This window comes from Bactrocera neohumeralis, chromosome 4 (genome assembly GCF_024586455.1).
Source record: "Bactrocera neohumeralis isolate Rockhampton chromosome 4, APGP_CSIRO_Bneo_wtdbg2-racon-allhic-juicebox.fasta_v2, whole genome shotgun sequence".
Taxonomy (NCBI): Eukaryota; Metazoa; Arthropoda; class Insecta; order Diptera; family Tephritidae; genus Bactrocera; species Bactrocera neohumeralis.
In genome coordinates this window covers 44,411,441-44,437,242 of record NC_065921.1, presented here as the reverse complement: position 1 = coordinate 44,437,242, position 25,802 = coordinate 44,411,441, and the positions used below count along the sequence as shown (strand labels likewise).

The 25,802-nt window shown below is 36.2% G+C and overlaps 1 protein-coding gene across 1 annotated transcript; it reads left to right on the top strand.

Moving 5' to 3' along the window:
- The first annotated feature begins 5,662 nt into the window (after positions 1–5,662).
- On the top strand, positions 5,663–13,844 carry LOC126755711 (uncharacterized). The gene is made up of 5 exons (XM_050468457.1): positions 5,663–5,731; positions 5,786–5,935; positions 12,855–13,010; positions 13,207–13,374; positions 13,692–13,844. Exons 1-5 carry the CDS (start codon positions 5,663–5,665, stop codon positions 13,842–13,844), a joined length of 696 nt encoding a protein of 231 aa, XP_050324414.1.
- Positions 13,845–25,802: the final 11,958 nt, after the last annotated feature.

The following is a 25,802-nucleotide window of genomic DNA, read 5'->3' as shown; positions in this document are numbered from 1 at the left end:
AAATGCATCTCAAGCCGCCAATAAAATTTGTACAGTTTATGGACCCGATACAGTTTCCATTTCCACCGCACAACGATGGTTTCAACGTTTTCGTTCTGGTGTAGTGGTGGTCGAAGATGCGCCACGCTCCGGAAGGCCTGTCGTCGAAAATTGCGATAAAATCGCTGAATTGGTCGAAAGAGACCAGCATAGTAGCAGCCGTAGTATCGGTCAAGAGCTGGGCATGAGTCATCAAAAATTCATTTCAATTTCAATAAAAAAAAAAATTCAATAAAAATACCGCAAGACTTTTTTGACAAGCCATTATGTCACACTTTTTGTTTTTCACATATAAGAAGTAGGCGTGGTTATCGTTCAATTTCATTCATATTCTGTTTTCTCTTAGTTTGGCTATAAGTTTGAAAAACTTGTAAATTAAACTTAATAGAAGGCGGGACTATGCCCACTTTTCAAAAAATTTCAGACCCTTACTATGATTCTCTGTACTGAATAAAACCTTTGTAGTTCAATTTGTAACTCATAACTTTTTTAATTACTGCCATTTTTCAGGAGTGATAAGGACCCGATTTTGACCATTGTAGTCAAAAATTGGCTAACTTCTATAAAATAAAAAAAAGTGCTTTATATAACCCTAATTCATAGTTATTCTAGAGAATTTGCACGTTTTTGGAGACTAGAAACCAGATTCATACATTGTCGCATTAGTGGCTCACAATATTTTCTAACCAAAATTCTTATAAATACATACTACGAGTATACACATATAATGCAACAAAATTCTATCATATATGATTCGAATGGTGAACTACAATGCCCAAAGCTCCACCAACAACTTCGAATCAATTTTCATTAGCCGCAAAAGTGCCGCAACTGCAATTTCAATTTATCAGAAAATCAATTTGGCTAATTGCGAACATTATGGGCTCGTTTACCAACACATTTGTTTCAACACAGCAACACAAACGCACTCACACACACACATAGAAGCACGAAACACCTTTTCACAACCATCAAGTAAGAAAATGTGTGCCACACATTTGGGGCGCCTCCGCTGGCAAAAGTCAAGCTGAGCAAATAGCGCCGTTCAGTCAAGCATGCCAAAAGTCAGTCAACCGCACCGTCAACTATTTACTCAGTCATTCAATAGTGTCATCAAATCAATGCTAGGGAAATATAAAATTCGAAATGGACGAAAACTATGCACTGCAAAAAAGGAAAATAATAAAGAAAGTAGTTAAAGGCGAAAACGGCAATAAAGGCCATGAAAAATACGCTTTTAGCAAAAGGAAAAATTTTGGCGCGAATAGTCGGAACTAGCAAGCAAACAAGCGCCCAACGGCATTCGTGTCGCTAAAGTGATCTCATAAAATTTTATTTCCCTGCCGGAATGGACAATTTACCTATTTTCCTGCGCTTAGTTCGCCCCTTTTGGCGAAGAGTGTGCTATTGAAGTGCGGCTAAATGGTGGTTCGTGCTGGTCGTTGGCTAGTTAGTTGTGCGGCTTTTTGCTTCACTTTCATTTTTGGCTTGTCTATTTCTCCTACGTTTTCAAAGAATTTCCTTTTGTTGTTGCCGACACAGGTGCGGTTGCTGTAGTAGTAGTTTTTAATGCTTTTTTATTTAGATTTTTCTCTATTTTAATAAGGGTTGAATTGCTTTTTGGGCGAATTGGCATAATACGAAATCAATAATGAGGTCCTAAATTGCTTCAGAAATGGTCATTGAGGAGTAACTGTATAGTTTAATGAAAGTAAGGACACTTTATGGAGAAAATTTTACGAGGAATTGGTTAGTGGTGGAAGAGTAAGGTAATATAACTGGATGTTTTGATATTAGAATAATTTGTTTTTTTTTTTTCAATTTTTACTTGATTTTGTTAGGGTGAAGCCGATTTTGCGTATTCACATCAATTCTGATCGTCGAATTACTCAATTTCGATACTTTAATGTTTTAATTTTTCTTACAAAAATTTAAAAAATGGTATAATGATCGTAGAAGTTCCGTTAGAGTTACATAGCTGAGCCCGTCAAAAACAACCGTTGTCCCTTTTACAAAGCGAAGAGGCCCCTAACACTCGGTGGCAAGGAGGTGGAGTTCTCTAAAGAGGCGAAATTTCTCGGCCTCACATTGGACTCAACCTTACGGTGGAGTAGACATGTGGATTTAACACTGTCTACAGACACCAAGGCACTTATGATATGCAGACTCCTAGCCGGCAGATTCTGGAGCTACAAGCCTGGTATCATAAGATGGCTGTATTCTTACTTATGGAGCGATTACTTGGGCATCGAAGACAACGCAGTCTTCGGTAGGCCTTCAACTATCGAAGCTGCAAAGTCTCGTCTGTGTTTGTGCTTCAGGGGCAATGCGCACTTGCCCAACTGCAGCACTTGAAGTCATGCTGAAGCTCACACCGCTGCATCTAGTGATCAAACAGCTAGCGATACATACCATGCTACTAATGGCAGCAGAGGGTTTCGGCAAAGGAAAGATAATATCGTCTCAACAAACAAAGGCCATAGGGGAAGACACACCTCCGGCTCTTCGTTCAAGGGCAGCGTTATGAAGAGGGTTAACTTTACAAAGAAGTTGAGAATTACTCTCGGCAGTAAGGCGGAGTGGAACGATTCCACGCTTGACATACTACTAAGGGGCAGCATTATCCAGTGATACACTGACGGCTCGAAAACACTGGAAGGAATTGGAGCATTGCGGGACCTCATACCAAACTCTCCATACCAATGTTATGTTTTAGCAACATCTTTCAAGCAGAGTGCTTTGCTTGGCAAATCGAAGACAGCTTTTATTTTGACCCATTTGTCCTCTCTGAATATATTGAAGGTGTAGTCAGAGAGTTAAATTTTCACATACATTTAGAAATAGGAAATGTTATGAACCAATTTATTTGTTTAGTCTTTTATCAAACTAAATACTTTTATTATAATTATTATGGATTAATATTAATATTATTATTTTGGGTTTATAAGAAACACAAGAAATAAAATAAATCACCGACTCCTTAGAATATGCACTTCTTTTCTCACAGCCACGGCCTAGCAGCTATTTTAAGCTCTGATTCACTTATAACCCATACATACTCAACTACTATTTTTTAACTTCAAAAAATGTATACATGCTTTCAATCTAAGTATAGTCATAACCTTTATTTCATATAAGTATTTTAAGCAATTTTACCAAATTCAGTTAATAAATAAATACGAAACTGAAAAAATAATAAAATGATCAACAGCAACAGCAACGTGCATACCCTACATGTGATATTCAACTGACGAGAGGTGCACAAAAATATGCCGCCAACTGTTAACATTCGGAAATAACAGCACATTTTCTGCCTCTGCTACCATTTCCTCTTTCTACGTTCTCAAATATTCAGCATTGCATATGCGCAGGCGCAATACACAACAGTGGCTGCTAATAACATTGTTTATGCTCTAATTGTGAGATGAGCAAGTCTACAAATTGTAATAGATGCAATGATGATTGGTTTGAAACTTTACTAGATAGGCATTTAGTGTCCATATGGACAAATTTGAAGGTAAATCAAGCAACAGTTGTGTTTTAAACATTATTTAAGGTGAAAATAATATCAATTTCTGCAGTAACTATATATGTACATATAAATACAAATTAAATATGTGTGCTTCATGTAAGGTAGCAAATCCATTTGGTGGATTTACATATGTAATCGATGCTTAATTTGGGTATGATAAGAGGATGATAGCTGAAGAAACCGTAAAAATTAAGAGTCTGATACGAGATTGCACTGAAACAATCTTAAATACAAATGTTATGATCCAGTACTCTATTTGATAATATGATGTGTCGGACCATCTCATTGATTTCATAGCCCGCTCATGAGTACTTAGATTTGTACTTCAAGATTTTAAAATCCTTTGATTATAGATCTAAGTCATGAGAATGATATAATGCACCAGAAACCAGTTACGGTTTTCACTGTATCTTCTTGCAAAAATTATTGATTTTGACTGTATCCCAAGACTGTTTAGATGTAGTATTAAGGGGTTAGGTGGATTTGAAAATTTCAAAAAATTGATTTTTTTTTATTGAATAGTACAATGTGTTTAAAATATTCTCCGAAAATTTAAATCGAACCGAGTAAAATTGTAAAAGATAGACCTTTTGGAAGTTCCACTCATCAGACCACGTCGGTGTAGCGTTAAAACTTTAAATGCGTTTTTCTCAAAAGTCCATTTTTGAAATCGATGGACATGATTTATCGAAAAGTCATGGACCCATTTAGTTCGAGTTGCGTACACATACATACATATATTAAAAAAAAATGTTCCAGATATAGAACGAAGGATTTTTTTTTCATCACAACTATTTTTTTAAGCCAATAATAAGTTATGCTGTCCACGGCGAGATCTCTTTTTTGTGAGACAATCAGGGAGATGAGGTCTCAACGGCTGAATTTTCAACATTCAGGTGGCATTGTTCAAGTATGTACCTTTGATATGCCAAATTATATTTTTGAAATATATGATTGTTTACATTAAAATCGTAAAAATATCTTTTTTTTGTACCTTTAAAACCCACCAAACCCCTTAAGTTCTCTAATAAAATAACAGTCCAATATGCTGATTTGATATTCTGATCAAATAAAGAAGAAAATTGATAATAGTCGTCTTCGATTCGCCGCTCACTGTGCTGGAACCTTGTTCTTTTGTCATAATAAGAAACGTAAAAGCAACAAGAATGCTCTTAGCTCGTGCTGCTTGCGATAGTTGCGGTGGACACTGCACTCTGACTTATAGCAAAGACTTCTCTTGAAAGGTGCTCAGAAAACGTTCCATTGATGTGGATAGTTTGGTATGCGATCTCGCAATGCCTGCTCCAATGCCTTCCGGTGTTTTCGAGCCGCCAGTGTATCACTGGATAGTGCGGCCCCTCAGTAGTATGTCGAGCGCAGAATCGTTCCACTCCGCCTCACTGCCGAGAGTAACTCTGGACTTCTTTCTAAAGTTAACCCTTTTCAAAACGCTGCCCTTGAATGAAGAGCCGGAGATGTGTCTTCCCCTATGGCCTTTATTTGTTGAGACGATATTACTTCCCCTTTGCCGAAACCCACTGCTGTCGTTAGCAGCGGTGTGAGCTCCAGCATGACTTCAAGTGCTGCGGTTGGATAAGTGCGTGTTGCCCCTGAAGAAAGCTTTATAGTTGGATTTAATGCAAGAGATATCTCTGTATATGTATGTATGTGTGATGTGATCTACATATATCATGAGCAACTTTATTGACATTTCCACCAATTTTTAGCAACAGAAGTCGCATTTTTGAGTAAATAGCTTTCTAGAAATTTGTTAGAAGATGCTCAAGTATAAAGCCATATTCCTTGGAAAGCACGAAATCTTATTTTAATCCTTAAACAAGGCTTTAAAATGAGAACTTGAAAGTACAACAAAGTACGTCAATAATTAATGGAGATAAGTAAGTATATTTGAAAGAGAAACGCTTGCATATGTACATATGTATTTACTATATATGTACATAGATAGATATTCACACATATGCACGTACATATAAAACATAAACACATATACTTGGGTAAGTGTGTATTCAAAAGTGCCGTTACGATAGCTGAATTGTGCGCCGTATAAAATTTTTAATTAAACAGAACGCTATGATTACTAAACAACAACAACAACATAAACGGCATACCGCAACAACAGTCTCAACAGTAATCGCATGCGTGCGTAGAAAAAAAGTAAATTTTTTCTTCCTTCTTGTTTTTTCTCTCCATCAGCAGCAATTGGGGTTGATTTTTAAGTTTGATGGTTATGCTGATGTTACTGACGACAACGCTGATGGTAATGTTTTCGCTGCTGCTGGTGACTGGGCTGACTGGGCTGACTATCTGTTGCCTTACCGGTGGCGTGATTGGTATTGGGAATTGGTTGGTTGCCGTTTGGTTGTTTAGTGTTGATGATGATGTTGTGTGTAAATGTTTATGGCAATGGTGTTGGTAGCGTTTTGTATTTTTTATTGTTATATATATATTTTTTTTTACAATGAAAAAGATGATGAACGTGTTCAACGCAATGCGTGGGGGTTAAATGATGCGATGATTGTGACATCAGCCGTTTTAGCAACATTTTAATAAACAAAGAATGGAGAGGAAAACTTACTTTTGTGTAATTGTAATTGTTGAAAGAAGTGTGAGAATTCAGCGAAATCGGGGGATTGTGCTCTGATTAAAAAATATGCTTATAGATGAAGCTTTTAGAGGGAATAACAAATATTTATGAGAGGTTGCAATTATTAAAGAATATAATGTAGATATACATATGTATATGTGAGCTCATATATACAAACATAAAAATGTTTGTAAAAGCTTGATTATATGACATCTTTCTCAAAACCTGGCTTCGACAGTTATGAATATTCTTATTAGAATGTAGAGTTTCTTTATGTCTACCCCTTTTTAATTTTACTGATTAAAGTTTTAATGAGTTTTGTATTTTTTTAGCCGCATAAATGATAATTGAGTATGCAATTTCAACTGTTTCTCAATCCTAAAATATACATATTGGCATTAATACTAGGATGTGACTTTTTCTCCTTTCTTCGAACTTTTAATTAAGAGAAGAAGAAAAAATACTTAGAAGGAAACAATATTAATAAAGGTACTTGTATGCTTAATGAACTTTTAAATCAATCTAGAGGGGGAAGCAGTTGATATAGATTCTGTAAAAATCAGTACAATTTTCATTTTGTGTAAAGACATTTACATTAAATTTTTTTTCGTGCGAAAAAGTTTCTTCATATAAACAAATGTTTTAAGATGATTTTTTCTAAAGTCAAAATTTTGAAGAAAATTCATACCTACAAAATTTTTCATATTAAGTCGAAATAAGAAAAGCTTTTCCAATATTTTGCCTCCAAGAACACAAAAAAAAAGTTTCGCAAGAAAACAACCGATCCTCGTGAAATTTTACACGGGTCTTTGAGATGAAATTCTTGAACGAAAGATTTTTTTTGCGATTACAATTTTTTGAAAAAAAAAAATGTCGGGAAATTTTTACAGAAATTTTCATTTATTTTGTAAAAATGGCTGCCAAAAATCCAATTTTCAGTTTTTTTCTTTTGTCCAAGTTCTAAGATAAGGTTGTAACTAAAATACGTATTTATTTGTGGAGTTTGAAATATTTTTTTTTTCAAAAATTCCGAATTACTTTGCTAATAGTGTATGCTTCTAACAATAAAAATTTCTAGTAAAATTTTTATTTTTTTATATGAAAAAAAAACATTTTTGAAAAAAGGTTGTTTTTTACTCAAGGAAACCCATGCAACGCCTTAAAACAATTACAACTTTGTAAATGAAGAAAAAATGGTTTTTAGTTATTTTTTCCACATCCGTTGGAAAAATTAAAAATCCATTAGTCCACACTACATCACAAAAAGCATAAAGTGGGCTTGACTACTGAAAGCTGCACAACAGCTTTTGTAAGGTCGTAAGTCCAATAGTATAGCTTCGGTGTCCAACTAAAAACGTAAGATTTAAATTTGTCTCCATTTTTATAGTAAAGTATTGACAACCCGAAAAACAACAAATAGACAGCTGACAGTTTTGGCTTACTAAAAATTTAGCGTTACACGATAGAACAACGTATCTTCATTATTAAACAGTTAATCAAACATAATGAAAGGTTGGCGGCGAGGAACCTCAATTCGTTGTCGTGGATAAGAATTGCAAATTTCAAGAAACTCTCTACAGCAAAGACTAAAAACTGTGTTTTTTATTTAATTACAATCTTTCGTTAATTTTGGGATTCATTGAATTTCACATTCATAGTAGTATATATCGATCAAGACTCGCAGAATAGTCTAATCTAATATTTGATGAAATTTAGGGGTTGAATTACATATCTTCAATGGACGGAAATTGAAATAATAATATTAAACGAACTGGACTACAAAAAATCCATAATACAAAATAACAAAATGATCAGTGGAGAAACTGAGTGGATTCACTCGTAGAATTATTAACTTAAGGAGTTAGGGGTAGTCAGAGGCACGAAAAAATGAGAATTTTCAGTATTTTTTTTGCTATTAAATCGTATTATTTTACAAAAGTTGTAATATGGCATTATTATAGAATGTGTTGACTTGAAGTCACGAAAATTTCAAAAAAAAAATTTAATTTCCAAAGTTATAGTTGTTTGTGTCGACCCTCTTCTTCTTCTTAATTGGCGGAGACATTGCTTACGCAATTATAACCGAGTTAACAACCGCGCGCCAGTCGTTTCTTCTTTTCGCTACGGCCAATTGGATATTCCAAGCGAAGCCAGGTCCTTCTCCACTTGGTCCTTCCAACGGAGTGGAGGTTTTCCTCTTCCTCTGCTTCCCCCTGGCGGGTACTGCGTCGAATACTTTCAGAGCTGGAGTGTTTTCGTCCATCCGGACAACATGACCTAGCCAGTGTAGCCGCTGTCTTTTAATTCGCTGAACTATGTCGATGTCGTCGTATATCTCGTACATCTCATCGAATACGATATTTGCCGTGACCAACGCGTAAAGGACCACAAATCTTTCGCAGAACTTTTCTCTCGAAAACTCGCAACGTCGACTGATCCGTTGTTGACATCGTCCAAGCCTCTGCACCATATAGCAGGACGGGAATTATGAGTGACTTATAGAGTTTTGTTTTTGTTTGTCGAGAGAGGACTTTGCTTCTCAATTGCCTACTCAGTCCGAAGTAGCATCTGTTGGCAAGGGTTATTCTGCGTTGGATTTCTAGGCTGACATTGTTGGTGGTGTTTACGCTGGTTCCAAGATAGACGAAATTATTTACAACTTAAAAGTTATGACTGTCAACAGTGACGTGAGAGCCAAGTCGCGAGTGCGACGACTGTTTGTTTGATGACAGGAGATATTTCGTTTTGCCCTCGTTCACTGCCAGACCCATTTTCTGTGCTTCCTTGTCCAGCCTGGAGAAAGCAGAACTAACGGCGCGGGTGTTGAGGCCGATGATATCAATATCATCGGCATACGCCAGCAGCTGTACACTCTTATAGAAGATGGTACCTTCTCTATTTAGTTCTGCAGCTCGAACTATTTTCTCCAGAAGCAGGTTGAAAAAGTCGCACCATAGGGAGTCGCCTTGTCTGAAACCTCGTTTGGTATCGAACGGCTCGGATAGGTCCTTCCCGATCCTGACGGAGCTTTTCGTGTTGCTCAACGTCAGTTTACACAGCCGTATTAGTTTTGCGGGGATACCAAATTCAGACATCGCGGCTTAAAGGCAGCTCCTTTTCGTGCTGTCGAAAGCAGCTTTGAAATCGACGAAGAGGTAGTGTGTGTCGATTCTCCTTTCACGGGTCTTTTCCAAGATTTGGCGCATGGTGAATATCTGGTCGGTTGTTGATTTTCCAGGTCTAAAGCCACACTGTTAAGGTCCAATCAGTTTGTTGACGGTGGGCTTTAATCTTTCACACAATACGCTCGTTAGAACCTTATATGCGATGTTGAGCAGGCTAATCCCACGGTAGTTGGCGCAGATTGTGGGGTCTCCTTTTTTATGGATTGGGCATAGCACACTTAAATTCCAATCGTTGGGCATGCTTTCGTCCGACCATATTTTACAAAGAAGCTGATGCATGCTCCTTATCAGTTCTTCGCGGCCGTGTTTGAATAGCTCGGCCGGCAATCCATCGGCCTCTGCCGCTTTGTTGTTCTTCAGGCGGGAAATTGCTATTCGAACTTCTTCATTGTCGGGTAATGGAACGTCTGCTCCATCGCCATCGATTGGGGAATCGGGTTCGCCTTCTCCTGGTATTGTGCGTTCATTGCCATTCAGCAGGCTGGAGAAGTGTTCCCTCCATAATCTATCGGTATCTATCCCATCCCGCACGTGTTGTGGTCGATCGTAACGTTGCGAGGTAGGCAGCCTGTTTTCTCTCCGCTGCGGCGCGGCACTCCTCGTCGTACCAGGTGTTCTTTTGCACTTTCCGAAAACCAATGGTTTCGGTTGCAGCTGTACGTAAGGAGTTTGAAATGCCGTCACACAGTTCCCTTATACCGAGTTGTTGACGAGTGCTCTCCGAGAGCAGCAGTGCAAGCCGAGTAGAAAATCGTTCGGCTGTCTGTTGTGATTGCAGCTTCTCGACGTCGAACCTTCCTTGAGTTTGCTGACATGCGTTTTTTGCTGGACAGAGGTGGGTACGAACCTTAGCTGCAACAAGATAGTGTCTTAGTCGATGTTAGGACCTCGGAGCGCACGCACATCTAAAACACTGGAGACGTGTCTTCCGTGTATCACAACATGATCGATCTGGTTGGTAGTTTTTCGATTCGGAGACAGCTTGATGAATCTTCTTATGCTGGAATCTAGTACTACAGATAACCATATTTCGGGCTCCGGCGAAGTCGATCAGCCTCAACCCATTTGGGGATGTTTCGTCGTGGAGGTTGAATTTACCGACCGTAGTGCTAAAGATACCTTCTTTGCCCACCCTGGCGTTAAAATCGCCAAGCACGATTTTGACATCGTGGCGGGGACAGCCCTCATAAGTGCGCTCCAAGCACTCATAAAAGGCATCTTTGGTCACATCGTCCTTCTCTTCCGTCGGGGCGTGGGCGCAAATCAGCGATATGTTGAAGAACCTCGCTTTGATGCGGATTGTGGCTAGACCTTCATTCACCGCAGTGAATGATAGTACTCGGCGACGGAGTCTCTCTCCCACCACGAATCCAACACCAAACTTGCGTTCCTTTATATGGCCACTGTAGTAAATGCCACAAGGACCTACTCGTCTCTGTCCTTGTCCCGTCCATCGCATTTCTTGGACGGCGGTGATGTCAGCCTTTATTTTTACGAGGACATCAACCAGCTGGGCAGCGGCACCTTCCCAATTAAAGGACCGGACATTCCAGGTGCATGCCCTCAATTCGTAGTCCTTATTTCGTCTGCCATGGTCGTCATCAAAAGGGGGGTCTCTCATCCGATGCTGTTGTTACTTTTTCATTAGAGTGTTTTTTAGGTGGCGGAAATTTTTGTCTAAATTTTTGGGAAAAAATCCGCAGTTAATTGGTTTTAAAAAATCGAAATTTTTGAAAAAAAAAAAAATCCTTCGATCAGGCCCGAGTTTATATTCTAAAAGCTGTATAAATTTCATTAAAATCTACTGAGCGGTTTTCCAGTTACAGTTGTCAACAGTTCAAAAAACATAGTTTCGAGAAAAAGGCGTTTAAAGTTTCACCAGAGCGCTTTGAAGTGCCCGAGCTCTCTTTGTTATTTGTCGAATAACTCAAAAACTAATTATCGGATCAACGTGAAATTTTCAGAGAATATTTTTAAGATATTACACTTAACGAAAATGCAAAAAAAATTAAATTTTTTGAAAATTCTGACTACCCCAAACCCCTTAAGAAAATACCACCGATAATCCTCTGGAGTATTATCCAACAATGGTTGTAAATAAGCACTTCGATTGTATATTTTTAAAACTTGGTACCACTGTGATCCAAATATTCGCAAAAAAAAATTGTTAGAGGATTGAACAATTTTTTTTTTCGATCCATGATTTCTAAAATTTACCCAATTATATAATTTAGAAGAACGGAGAAATTCCAAATACCATTACGAAAAGTTCTTATAATTGAAAACCTCCCATAACCGGGCACTTTCCATAACCGGATACCTCCAATAGCCAGATAAATTTCACGAACAACGCAACGTCTTTTTAATATTTTCATACAAAACCAATTCCTATAATCGCACCTGAAAAGGTTCCAATGACCGGACGCGGACATTATTTAAGTAATTTTTCGTTCAAACTATCTCTGATAAACGGACAAGAATTTATAAAACATTTAAAGAAAATTGTGCATAATTTGTAGTTCCCATTCTTTTTAAATTCTTATTGACCTATGGACGGTTTTCGTTTAAGATAATACGCAAATTGATCACAGCAAACAAACTGACTTGCGTTGATACCGTCTGCTTCGGCTCAGCGGAAATTAATGCGATAATTGCCATTCATTCATTCCTGCCTGATATTGTCTCGCATTTATTACTTTAGTAGAAATATAGTTCTGAGTAGCAGCTTTTTTAAGAGTAAAATTTAAACACACGTTTTTGCCACGCCCCTATATGAGGAAAGCTCCCATATCCGGACACAAACACTGCGGGTGTCCGGTTATGTGGATTTTCACTGTATATATGTATTTCGTCATTTTTGATAGAAGCTTTCAAAAGGCGCATTCAGCTCGTTTGCAGTTGTTTCTTAAAATTTTAAAATTGGAATTAATTTTACAAAGGATTCACTGTACTTATAAATTTTGAAGTGTATTTCATTTCTGCACTTGCGTTAATCAGAAAACAGTGCTAATTGATCTGGCTAACGACAGCGTGTCAACCAAAAGCAATTATTAAATTAGAATATAACAAATTTAGGTCTGATGGAAAAACAATATACCTGGACAGACAAAAATATTTATGAAAATCGTTTAAATTCACTATAAAGTAATTAAAAAAACATTAAGTGCGTGAAAATTTTCAGATAATTAGACTTTGGGAACAGTAAGCGAAAAGTCATTTGTAAATTTGCAATCGAAAAAGGCGCAAGCAACTAGTGGAAAAAATAAATAATTATAATTTTTTCTCACTGGAAATTAATAAAAATTGTTTTTAATAGAAAATGAAAGTTTTAGCTATTTTATCCGCAGCCAAGTTTTATTTTTGTTTTATAGTTTCCTTGGTGTTATTGATAGATCATGCGGTGGGTTTGGAACTGACATTATGCTCTAAACATATTGAAGAATTATTTATATTAAACTTTATGTAAGAATGTGCTCATCTATTTGACTTATAGCTTTGCGACTCGTTTTGCAAATTTTCCAATGTAAAGTGTCACTCTTACGACAAGTCAAAGATAGTCTTCAAATCATGCTTCTTGAAGGCGGTGCGTGGTGAGGACAGTTACATGAAAGTGCATGCGCATCTGAAAGAGGTTGGCCGGGAAGCAAATGTGAGTAGCAGACAGAAACATTTTGAACTGTTAACTCTTTTTAGAAATATAAAAAATCCGATTTCTTGAATTTAATTTCTTTTGTCTTAAATTATAAAAAAAATTATTAAAAATTATAAATTATAATATACTTGTACATACATATGTATGTATATTTTAAAATATTTTACTTTAATATTAATTATATTTTTTTAAGGTCTCTATTCGCCTGCTAAAGCGTGCCAATGGTTGGAAACCTTTCCTGTACAAAGTCCACTTTGACGGTTGCAAATTTATGAAAAATCCGCGAGCGAATCCTGTGGCCGAATTCTTCTACAAGATAATGAAAGAGTACAGTAATCTTAATCACACCTGTCCGTATGATGTAAGTGATAAAAAAAAACATCAGAAAAAATATATAAAAAATATATATAGTCAACAAAACTCTTTTAAAACTGGTATTACTATCATTCAAAATATAATATATAACATTTTAAATGCATTTTCAGAAATAATGATTTTAAATTGGGTTTTTTTATTTAAATTTTTTTTATTTCAAATATTTTTTTTACTTAATTTTTCTTATATACAATTTTTTTTTTTTTCACTAATTAATATTTTAAATATTTCTTTAACTTTATTTATTAATTAAAACCAATTATTAATTAAAACTTTGTTCTCGAATATACTAATTTTTTTCAGCACGATTTGATATTGGACAAATTTCGTCTCAGCAGCGATTTGGTGAAATTGCCTTTCCCTATTGGTGAGTATGCCGTGGATACAACCTGGTTTGTTAACGGTCAATTGTGGGCTCGCGTAAATGGTTCCTGCAGAGGCGCAGTCGATATGTAATAAAAACACCATGAATATTTTGTGAAATATTTTTATGGTTGAAAAAAAGTTTAAACTATTATTCGAAGTGATTTGTAGCATTTTATTATATATTGTACTCGACCGAATTTATTTTCGAAAAAAAAATACATTTTGTGATTCATTAAAAATATAAAATACAACCAAAATTACATTATTTTTTATTAACATTCTTTTTAATAACCGCATATCAGCACTTTTTTATTCAACTTGATTCATTGCCCTTGAGCTCAATTTTGTACGCAAAAATTCCATCGCATTGACTTTATCGCGGTATTCATGGCACTGGAATGCGTAATCTATATATCATGGTCTTCTTCTGGTAACAGAAACGAACGCAGAAATAAATCAGACTCGTAATTAGTGAATTATTTACTTAAATGTCGGGATATTATACAACAGATATTGTGGGCAGAAAATAGTAAAACTTTTAAATTTAAATTTCGCGCGAAAATTCGTTCGTCGAAATAATTTTTTTCTATGTTGGACCGTCGGTGACATCTGTGCCAAATGTCACATCAAAATAATCATTAGATTTTAGTCTAGGCTTGTCTTTCTGAAATACATAATGTGCACTCGGCGATTGGCGTTCGTCGAAAGAAGTTAAATTGGTGAAACATTCGGAATGTTGTAAAAGACCTTTGGCGATAATTGTTTGTCAGGATGACCATGAATATGAACTGATGATCAACACGACAATAAAATAAAGGAATTGGTGCTTGAGAATCGACGATTCGAAAAACAACGTCGCGTTAACGTGTGTGAAACAATGCTTTCCGACTACCAGGATATCATGAAACATATTATTACTAGCGATGAGTCTTGGATCCATTTATGACCCGGTATCGGCCGAATATCGTGGCAAAGGTGAGCCAAAATCACGTCAAAGCAAGTCAAAACCAAGGTTATGTTGAAAGTTTTCTTCGATTATCAAGGTGTTGTGCAGTTCGAATTCCTTTCGATCGGCCAAACTGTCAACAAGGAATAATATTGAGTATTATGAGTCGTTTGTGCGAATCTATTTAATTTACTTATCAGAGACGCTGTGACCCTATTGGTCTGTTCCCGCGACAGGTGGGTCTAAGTAACTGGAAGGACCCGCATTATTATCCGCCCAAGGATTGACACTCGGCACTATTTTTTGAAATCACTTCAGAAATGTTTTCTGCCGTTAAAACAACAATAATAATATCCTAATGGAGCTGGGGCCCGCGTTAGTGGGAACTGTGCCCTTCCAATTTATGGATTATATTACGGAAGGATATCGGTTTTCGGGCTTACAAAATCCAACTCGTGCAAGAATTGTAGCAGAACGATAATCAAGAGCGTCGCATGTTCTATAAAGGGGTCCAAAATGAGATCGCCACCGATCTCGATTTTCACAAGAAAATTTTGTTCTGCGATAAACTTCTGGTTTAATGCGTGTGTCAAGAATGTCCAAATTGTTTATTTCAAGTTATTATCAAACGAATACAAATTTTATTTTAAAATTATTATTGAACGAATACCAAAATATATTGAAAAGAAATTATATAATTTTTATACGCCTGTTTGCGACTGCTCAGTTTGCTTGTTCACTTACGAATGCCTCTCACTTGTTAAAAATGACTGTGACAGCTCGGCCTCTCCTGACCTTTCGTCCTGCAAGGACGATTCGTCGTCTCCATCGTCGCCATCTAATTCAAGCATCTCGTCCATTTGTTTCTGCATAGCAGACATTTCACTTGCCGACATTGCCGTCGTTTCCGTGCTGTTTGAACTTTATTCGTCGACTTCCAAAAATTTAATAATATGCTGCTGACAATTCTGTCTACAGTTTTTTTTTTTTAAAACTCTCAAACGTTGTTCTTCGATTACTCGTTGTACTCGTGTTGTTCCCTTTTATTTGTTGAAACTTTTTTTACGTTAGTTACGTTCACTCTTTGCCCGTTGAAAATTTACGTTTCTCGTTGGCATTGAAGTGCTTGCAGTACTCGTTAAATTTGATAATTTCTCTCTGCCGTTTCAAATAATTCCTTCCTCTCTTCTTCGTTTGTTCGATAGTTACGCCGGCGCTCTCATCGTTTGCAAAATTATTTCCCAAAACGTATTCTTTTCCACAAATTCGTATAATTCGAGGATTTTGGAATCCCACTTCTGAGATGTCAAGAATGTCCAAATTGTTTATTTCAAGTTATTATCAAACGAATAAAAAGTTTATTTTAAAAGTATTATTGAACGAATACCAAAATACTTATATTGAAAAAAAATTAAATAATTCTTATACGCCTGCTTGCGCCTGCTCCGTTTGCTTGTTCACTAACGAATGCCTCTCACTTGTTAAAACTGTCTGTAACACGTGCGTTAGTAAACATAATTCTTGCATGTAGGCTGATTATAATAAATCTAGAAGCTATTGTTGAGACGACGCTACAACGTCAAAAAGTCATTTTTTGGTATGCTATTTGAGGAATGGGAATTACTGGTCCTGGTACTGGTTTTTATTCAAAAATGAAGCCAATCATAATGTTGTAGTGGAATACGCTACACAGAAATTATTAGCGGCTTCTTCGTGCCCGAATTGGAAGATGCTGATATCGTTGTTTCGGTTTTTTCGATTAAGCAGTTCAACGCTAAAGTTGGACCAGCTGTGGTACCAAGAAGACCTTGCTACATGGAATACAGCTGACAAAGCAAACAATTTAATGAATCCAATTTTGCTGATCGTGAACCTGTGCAAAATGCTTTGGCTGGAAGCCGCAACGATCTCTTGCCCAAAATCATTTTTAAAACATAATAGCGAACCCTCATGTTTATAATTCTTGGTCATTACATTAAATTATATGAGTTTTATTTTTTCTTCGCCTAAAAATTTAAGAAAACATCCATTATTATACGGGAGTTCGAGATTACTTCTCAGCCGCAGCTGAAGTATCTGAGAGTAATAATGGATTCCAAAGTAAAATTTAAGGATCACCTGGCATATAATTCCGGTAAAGCAAACAATATTTATATTGCTCTATTGAGAATGACAACTAATAGAGGCTGCGTGCGTCCCAGCCGTCGATTTTTAATAGCAAAAGCAATGAATTCCAGTACGCCGCCTATCGACATCCAGGGACTCAAGCGATTATATCAGCTATCAGTGCAGGAGCCATAGACTTATACCGGACATCCACTCGTGGATAGACAGACAACAGAAATGGATGCTTTAGAAGCTACCTTTACAGATTCCACAATGACATTAGCCCAAACGGGCCGTCGTGTTCAGAGAGCATTGAAGACTGTGGGCATGTTCTTTTATTGCCCTCGCTTTTTAAGTACAAGGGGAAAACTAAAAACCACACTTGGTGCTAGGTTTTACAGTCGATAATTTAAAGACACTGACTGAGAAATGGAAAGCTGTTAGCGAAGCGAATAATGACAAAACTGAGACTTTTTCAACAGATTAAGCGTCCGCCTGTCCGCACTTAAATGTCCTGTCCCTGTAATTCGTGGAGTTTCCGTGATAGAGTCATGAGTTGGGAGTGGGAGGTTAAAGTTCCGCACTCCGTCTTTCGATACTTCCCCCTACTATAAAAAAACAACAACAAAAAATAGCCTAGTACTCCTTCACAAGGAAGTGTCAGAGAAAATATTTAACCTGCAGTGGCAAAGTTTCTTGTACAACGATGAGAAGGAATTATTTATCCGTTTTGAATTGAGAATAATAAAGCGAGAATGACTTAGGCTTAGTATTTTTATATCTTAATCACTTTTGGCTTCATTAATTTTAAATAGGAATTAAATAAAATTGTGGCCTAAGTAAACCTTTAATATGCGGTCCTCTATGTCTTCCAGGTTGGACCATATATTAAAAGTTCACTTAGGCTACAATCTTTTATAGGCTAGGTTACATTGATCTTGATATGATTACTACTTATACAATGATCGTGAGACTACACCGGGAAGCCGATTTGAATAGACGATATTATCGCGCTGACTCTGAGCACTTCAATAAGTTCTCACCAATGATAGATCTTCATATTCGTTAATATTCTTCGTTAAATATTCCAGTATCTTATACAACTTATATATTTTATAAATAATTTCAGGATATACATAGTCAACTTCTATGGCTTTTTTACCAAATTTCGAATGAAATATAATATTTTTATATTTTAGGAGTTTCATTGTTTAGCTCTATGCTCTTACTTTTTACTTGTTTACACAGTAAGTTCATATATACTTATAAGCGCCCACTCAAGCCACTCCATTTGATTTCGTGCATCAAAGTGGTAAATTAAATTATTTGCATAATCAAGCGTTTTTGGAGCACTCTCTATATGTAAGCCTGCATTACTTGCCGCCCACTTTCGAAGTTATTTCGTCAATATTGCGTACATTTTATTTACCCTCGGACCCTCTACATACAATGGCCTACGCCACCACTAGGCAGCGGTACCCAATCGCTCCATTATGCGTTAATTCGCCAATAACGGGGTTATTACCAGCAACAAAAACAAATAATGTGTAGGAAAGTAGTAGGTGTGTGCGTGTGTGTGTCTCATGTGAAAATTTGTTGCGGCATTTGGTGCGTGGGATCTTTGACTTCACTTTGTTGGGCATTGTGTGACAAGTCATCGTAATTTCTTCAAAGGCCACATTGCGCCCGCTGAGTTATGAATGTTGTTGATGGCTTGTTTGTGTAATATTTTGCGGTTTTTTGGCAGTGGGTTCACCGTGTTTCGATTGCCACAACGCGTAAATGGCATTTGCTCACTTTGATGTTGTGTTGACGTGTTTCTGTCAAACAATTCAAATTTGCTCGTTGATTTGCATTGAGTGAAATATGTGTGGTAATTTATTTTGTTAGAAGTTTTTAAAAAAAAAATTCTGTCGCCAAAATTGGAATGTGAAAAAACTTTTATTCACAGGTATGTTTTTGGTTCAGTACAAAAAAGTTATATTATAAAAAAAAGTATTATAAAAATATCTTAGTTTTTAATTGACCGAAGCTATAATACCCTTCACAAGAACTTTGATCGGTCAGTTTGTGCGACAGGTATATGCTATGGCAACTTAATCTGAACAATTTCTTTTTTCAAATTTTGTGAACATATCACGAACACAAGTATTTCAATAGCAAAGGCAAGGGAGATATAGCCGAGGAACTTGGCATCTGTTATGGATCGATTTAACACATTGTGGTTAATGTTTTGGAATTAGTACCAAAAGACTTAAATCTTTTGAAACACGGCGTCGACTAGGAAAACAATCTAGCAAATACCACTGCAAAAATGAGCCGAAACCGAAAAAACCATGGACTGAAGGCCATTTCAGTCGAGGCTTATAAGAAGTATATGGCATTTTGGATTAAGTGTTGGAATGCTTATATTGGCTCATTATAGTGGTATTTAAGAAACACTTCTCTCATGTACAATTGAAATCATTAGTCACGAAACAAGAAGTAATGACAGGTATCCCAGACCTTTTCAAGTAAAAAACTGAATTTATACCGGTGCTGCATGTAGGAAGAAAACATCTTCGGATACAAAGTTGGTAAAGGTAACTATACACTTGTTTTATTGTGGGTAAACCTAAAAACTTCCGGTCTTAGACCAAGTATCTTTTAGATAGACAAAAAACATCTGTTTGCAGGCGAGTTAAAGTGAGAAGGTGAACCATCCCTCCCCAGTTGTGCGCTGGGTTTGGGATCCACCACGTAAAAAATGTCCCGAATGAAAAGGAAATAACAATCTTGGACGATATACCTCCCTTTTGATTACGACCACGGCAAATGCATTATGGATTGCGATTTAAGAAGTGCGATGGTCGGGACAAGAACTGAGACGAGTAGGTCCCTGCGGCATTTACTCCATGGCTATGTAAAGGAGCGCAAATTCGGTGTGGAATTCGTGGTGGAAGACTCCGTCGCCGAGTCCTGTTATTCACCCCGGTGGACAATCCGAATCAAAGTTAAGTTGTGCCCACGCTCCGACGGAAGAGAACGTCTTTTGTGACCAGAGATGCCTTCTATGAGCGCTTGGAGTATACCTTTGACAGCTGCCCCCACCACGATGTCAAAAATGTGTCTTTGACGCAACGGTTGATAAATTCAGCTTCCATGATGAAAAATCGCCAAATGGGTTGACGCCGATCGACTTCGCCGGGGCCCGAAATATGGTTATCTGTAGTACTAGATTCCAGTATAGAAAAATTCATCAAGCTGCCTTGCTGTCTCCGGATAAAAAAAGCCACCAAGCAGATCGATCATGTTGTGATAGTTGGAAGATGTCTCCAGTGTTTTTGACGTGCGTACGCTCCGAGGTCCTAACATCGACTCGGACCACTATCTTGTTGCAACCAAGATATGCACCCTATGCCTATGTGCAGCAAAAAACGCATGCCAGCAAACTCAAGACAAACTCAAGGACGTCGAGAAGCTGCAATCACAACAGAAAGCCGAACGATTTTCTATTCGACTTGCACTCCTGCTCTCTGAGAGCACTCATTAGCAACTCGGTATAAGGGAATTGTGGTACGGCATTTCAAGCTCCTTACGTACAGCTGCAACCGAAACCATTGGTTTTCGGAAAATGCAAAAGAACAGCTAGTACGATGAGGAGTGTCATGCCGCAGTGGAGAAAAACAGATTACTTAGCTCGCAACGTTGCAATCGACCACAACACGTGCGGGATGAGATAGATGCCGAGAGTTGAAGAGGGAAGCGAGACGCATTTGCAGACGGAAAAAGAGAGAGGTCGAAATGCGTGAGTATGAAGAGCTTCACAAGCTGGTCGACAGGGCTGATGCTCGAAAATTCTACGAAAAGATGCGGTGATTAACAGAAAGTTTCAAGACTGGATCATACTCTTGTAAAACCCCCAGAGGTGATCTAATGACTGATGCCCAGAGCATACTAAAATTATGCAGGGAACACTTCTCCAGCCTGCTAAAAGGCAGTGAAAGCATAACAGCAGAAGATTCTGAACCCGATTTTCTAACCTATGACGATGGAGCGGACGTACCATTGCCCGACCAAGAAAAAGGTCGAATAGCAATTATCCGTCTGAGAAACAACAAAGCTGCTGAGGCCGATGGATTGCCGGCCGATCTATTCAAATAGCCAGCTATTTTGTATAATAATGTAGTATAACTTTTGTCAAGAAAACGTGTTTTTCTTTAAAACGAAATAAATCATAAGAAGGCAATTATAAAACATAAAACACAACACTGCTAATGACTAATAATGTCAAAACTAAAGAAGCCAAGTCATTTTTGGCAAAATTATAAAAATGCAATATGTTGCAAGAAGTTAATAATGCTGCAACACATATAAACACGAACAACATGTACACATACATGGTCACAAATATAACAATGTAAGTCGATTTTTGTATTAAAATATAAAATCAACAAATTCATGGACTTGTTATGTATGTATATTTATGTTTGTATATGTATGTACTCTCATCAATATATTCACTTTTATATGGTCATTTGGTCGAGTATTTTATTATATCACCAGCATAACCATTTCGAGTGAACTGCAACGGAGTGCAGAAGTGTAAAATTTGCTGGCAAAAATTAATTAAACGAAATTGCAGCAACGTGTTGCCATTTTATGCACTTGCTGCAAATTTAGGTGTGCTAGGCAAACATACACGCATTACATATGTACTCATATATATGTGTATGTGCCGTCGAGTGCTTTTATGCGCCGCTATAATTCAGTAGTTGCAATCACCGTTATTTGGTTTATCATTTTGGCGCTTGACGTTTAATTGCTGACTGCTTTTTGCGCAACAAGTGCAGTACACATATACAAAATTAAGAAATATACACTTAGTTGGCCATGATGTTTGTAAAACGAGGAAACGTCGAATACCCAAAAGTATGTACATATGTATAAAATGATCAGCGTGATGAGTTGAGTCGATTTCCGCCTGCCTTTTTGTATATACGCGGATTAGTCTCTCAGTTTTTGAGATATCGACCTGAAATTTTGCACATGTCCTCTAGTCAAGAGGCTCCTAATTTTTCTGAATCGGCTATATCGCAGTACTAAGACGTATAGCTGCCATGCAAACTGACAGATTGAACTCAAGTCCTTGTGTGGAAAAGGTCTCTATTTGACGATAAATCTTCACAACATTTGGCGAAGATTATTGCCCAAAGTAGCAGTAAAATTACCGAAAAAATTGTTGAGATCGGGTAACTCTACCATACAAACTGAACGATTAAAATAAAGATAATGATACTTTTTTTTACTCTTTTATGCTATCAAAAGTACACATGTGAGGGGTGTTTTAGTCTCGGTGCTAGCCAAAATTAACGTTTTTCTTCTTTATTATAATTTTTGATTTTTCGTTTTGGTTTTTTGTATTTTTTCAATGTTTCTGTTTTCTATTCAAGCATCAGCTTTCGAACACCAAATCTATTGCAAGAGTGTTATGCATATATGAGTAATTAAAGATCTGCGCGATAATATCTGTTGATAGCATAATCTACCAACTTAATTTTGACATCGCGCTGTCACAAAGCCAGTCAATATAGATGTGCAATCAAATACCGTTGTAAACGTAAAAACTTGTTTAGACACAACTACATATGTTTAAAACGACTTTAAGCGCTGGCTGAACATAAAACTGTTAGATAATATTTGTAGACAGCCACTAAATCATAAATACAAGCAATGATAGCGGATTGCAGTTTGAGTTGAAAGCTACCCTGCAGGAAATATTTTGTGCTATGACCTATTGAAAGTGAAAGCAGAGACCTAATACTACAGAAATTTTCAGCACGAAATAACAGAAGCGACAACAAAAACGTTTCAAGGATCTTAAATAAACTGGAAAGCTTTTAACACAACTCAAGCAATCATTTGCGATATAACATTCTTAAAATGGATTTTGAAGATAAAGAGAATAATTTAAAATATGCTATACTTTTTCCAGCTTATACTGTGTTAAGGAAACCAACGTATTCCTTTTTCAACAATTTTTTCTTTCATATAAAAAATGAAATTTTTTTTAGAGTTTTTTATTGCTACAAACACACTCTGTTAACGAAAAAATTCGTTTTGAAAAAAATATTTTCTGCCATTTCCGGTGACTCCTCGGAAAAAAGATGCGCCCGCGTTGGTAGGATAACTACTTACAGGATCATCTAAAGTGAAAAAATACGTATTTTAGTTAAAATTTAACTTAGAACTTGAACGAAAGAAAATACCTGAAAGTTGGATTTTTGGCAGACATTTTTACAAAAAAACAGATTCATTGAAAAGGTCGTGACATTTTTTTTCAAATAGTTGTAATCGAAAAAAGAAAATCCTTCGTATAAGTCTTTAACAACTGTGTCTAAAAGATCTGTGTAAAATTTCATGAAGATCGCTTGAGTAGTTCTAGAGAATTCTTGCCAACCGACTTCAAAGAAATAGTTTCGAGAAAAACGCGTTTAACAACGGCGCACTTGATCTAACTAGCGTCGAGGACACAAGTTCTCAAGGCTGTATCTCCGAAACTATTACTCGGATCAACTTGAAAATTCAGATTCTAGAGGTGTTGTAGAATTTAATAAGGCCATCAAAAAATATATTTCTTTAACCTGTATGCCCATGTAATAACCCTTTACCATATTAAGATGACCTCGACATTTTTAAATTTTTCTCGAAGGTGGTCCATGCAAACTTCTCCAGCTTTCAAATTTAGGAAATATGAAGAAAACTAGCTGGTTTTACAATTCTTTCAACATCCTTAGTTTTATTTTTAAAGGGCTATGCAAGAGAAATATGCTAGTAAAAATATTGTAACTTTTTAATTTATAATCTTCGATTAGTTTGAGGAAACCACTTTGCTTTTATTTTGGTATATTTCGTACACATTCTTCAAAATTTCCTCAAGGCACGCATATTACACTGCCGGATTTTTTCTATGCCTATGACTACGACTTTGGCCATGTCCGTGTCTATGCCTTCGTTTATGTTTATATCTATGTCTATGTCTTGCGCTCTGTTAATGTCTACTTGATGCAAATCTTTTTCAAGAGATCTTAATTAGTTTTTATTTTAATTTTAAAGTGCTGGAATTATACACTGAAGAATATGTCAATTATATGTCATACTTCAAAACTGTAAATAGATAAAGATGAAAATGAAAATGACGACAATAAAATATCGAAACTTGTGTTTTGTTTCCCAAATGTTGGAGTTATCAAAGGCACAATCAAAATTAAAGGAGATTAATTTAAGATCCGCTAACTACTGTCATTTTATAGAAAGAAACTATTAAGAGATAATAGTAAATGTTCAGCAGAGCGGCTTTTCCGAAAACGTGCACCAATTTTCACGAGCAATGTCTTAAAAAATTCGCTTTTAATTCCGATTCACGAATATATATGGCGCGTTATCTATTTTTATGTTTTTTTGTAATAAAAACAAAAAGAAATATTATGATTTTGCACGATATTTACGCTATAAATGGCATCACTATTCGAGTTTCAATTGGGTACTAGTGATACAAGCAGCGATCGGTTTCGAAATATCGATACTCTCGATATTCGAGAAAAAACAAGAATTGATAAAAATGAGAGACACATAATAGAAAAATAATAATAATTGGAAAAATAAAAAGAAATTAAAATATCGATATTCTCAATATTCGAGACTGAACGAGAATTGATAAAAATGAGAAATATGTACATAATAGAAAAATTTATAATTCATTATTATTGCAGAAAGAAGAAGAAGTTGGACACAGAAGAATTATGAACGCCGGGGTGTTGGACCGACCAGGGTTATTTTTTTTTTGAGCGCTCTTCTTCTTTCTGCAATAATAATGAATTATAAATTTTTCTATTATGTATTTCTCATTTTTATCAATTCTCGTTCAGTCTCGAATATCGAGAGTATCGATAATTCGAAAACGATCAGTTCATGAACCCATTCGAGTTTACAGCAGTGATGCCATAATTTCGAACATACCTTGCCATTTTTGTTGAAGTGAAGTGATCGTGAAGTTTTTCATATTTTTATAAAAATAACATAAAAACCAATTTCTCTTGTTAATTTACTAAACAGCATCAATAATTACGTGTATATAATTGATAGAAAATAAGTATATTTTTAACATCTAAAGACGTGTAAAGTGCAAAAGGGAATTTTTGATTTCGGGAAATACGATGTTTTTCTATTAAAACAAAGAAAATATTGTTTTTAAAATCACGCGCCTAACATATTCGTAAAGTAGAACTAAAAACGAGTATTTTAAGACGTTTCCCGTGAAAATTGGTGCACGTTTTCGGAAAAGCCGCTCTGCTGAACATTTACCGAGATAACATTTCAAAAGGAGATTGGAGAGTGCTGTGAGTTGTTATATATACAAGTATATTAAACCTTCAGAAAAAAATTAAAATTTTACACAACAAGAGCTTACGATTGAAGGATTTAAAAGAATTTGTGATAAAAAAGAAATGGTAATTTAATATACAAAAACAAGGAACCTTTGCCGATTTTTAAAACTCACTTCTCAAAATTTAGAGATTTGTAACATTGAGTGGATCACTGTTGCATCTTTATTCGAATTTCTCCCATTAAATCAAACTTTAAGTGTATTTAGGCAATTTGAGTAGACAACTAAAAAACCAAAAGTCCTCTATAAACGAATATATTAGTGTATTAGGTTCATAACAGCATACGATTGGTGTTATGTTTATATAATATATTTTTGAGCTTTGAAAAATATTGAAGGTGGAGAAAATAAGCTTTGATTTTTGCACAGGATGTCAGCCTACTCACGAAGGATTCTATAATATAAAGATCATACCTGAACTGATGTAAGGTTTTATGAGAGAATTTTTCAAGGACGAAATATACTTAGAGGTTTGAAGTTATCTTACTCTCAAGACCTCTAATAGAAGGCATTCCTCTTATCTGTCGGATACTGTGATCAATCTCAAGTAATCAGGTTGCATCCTCGAGGT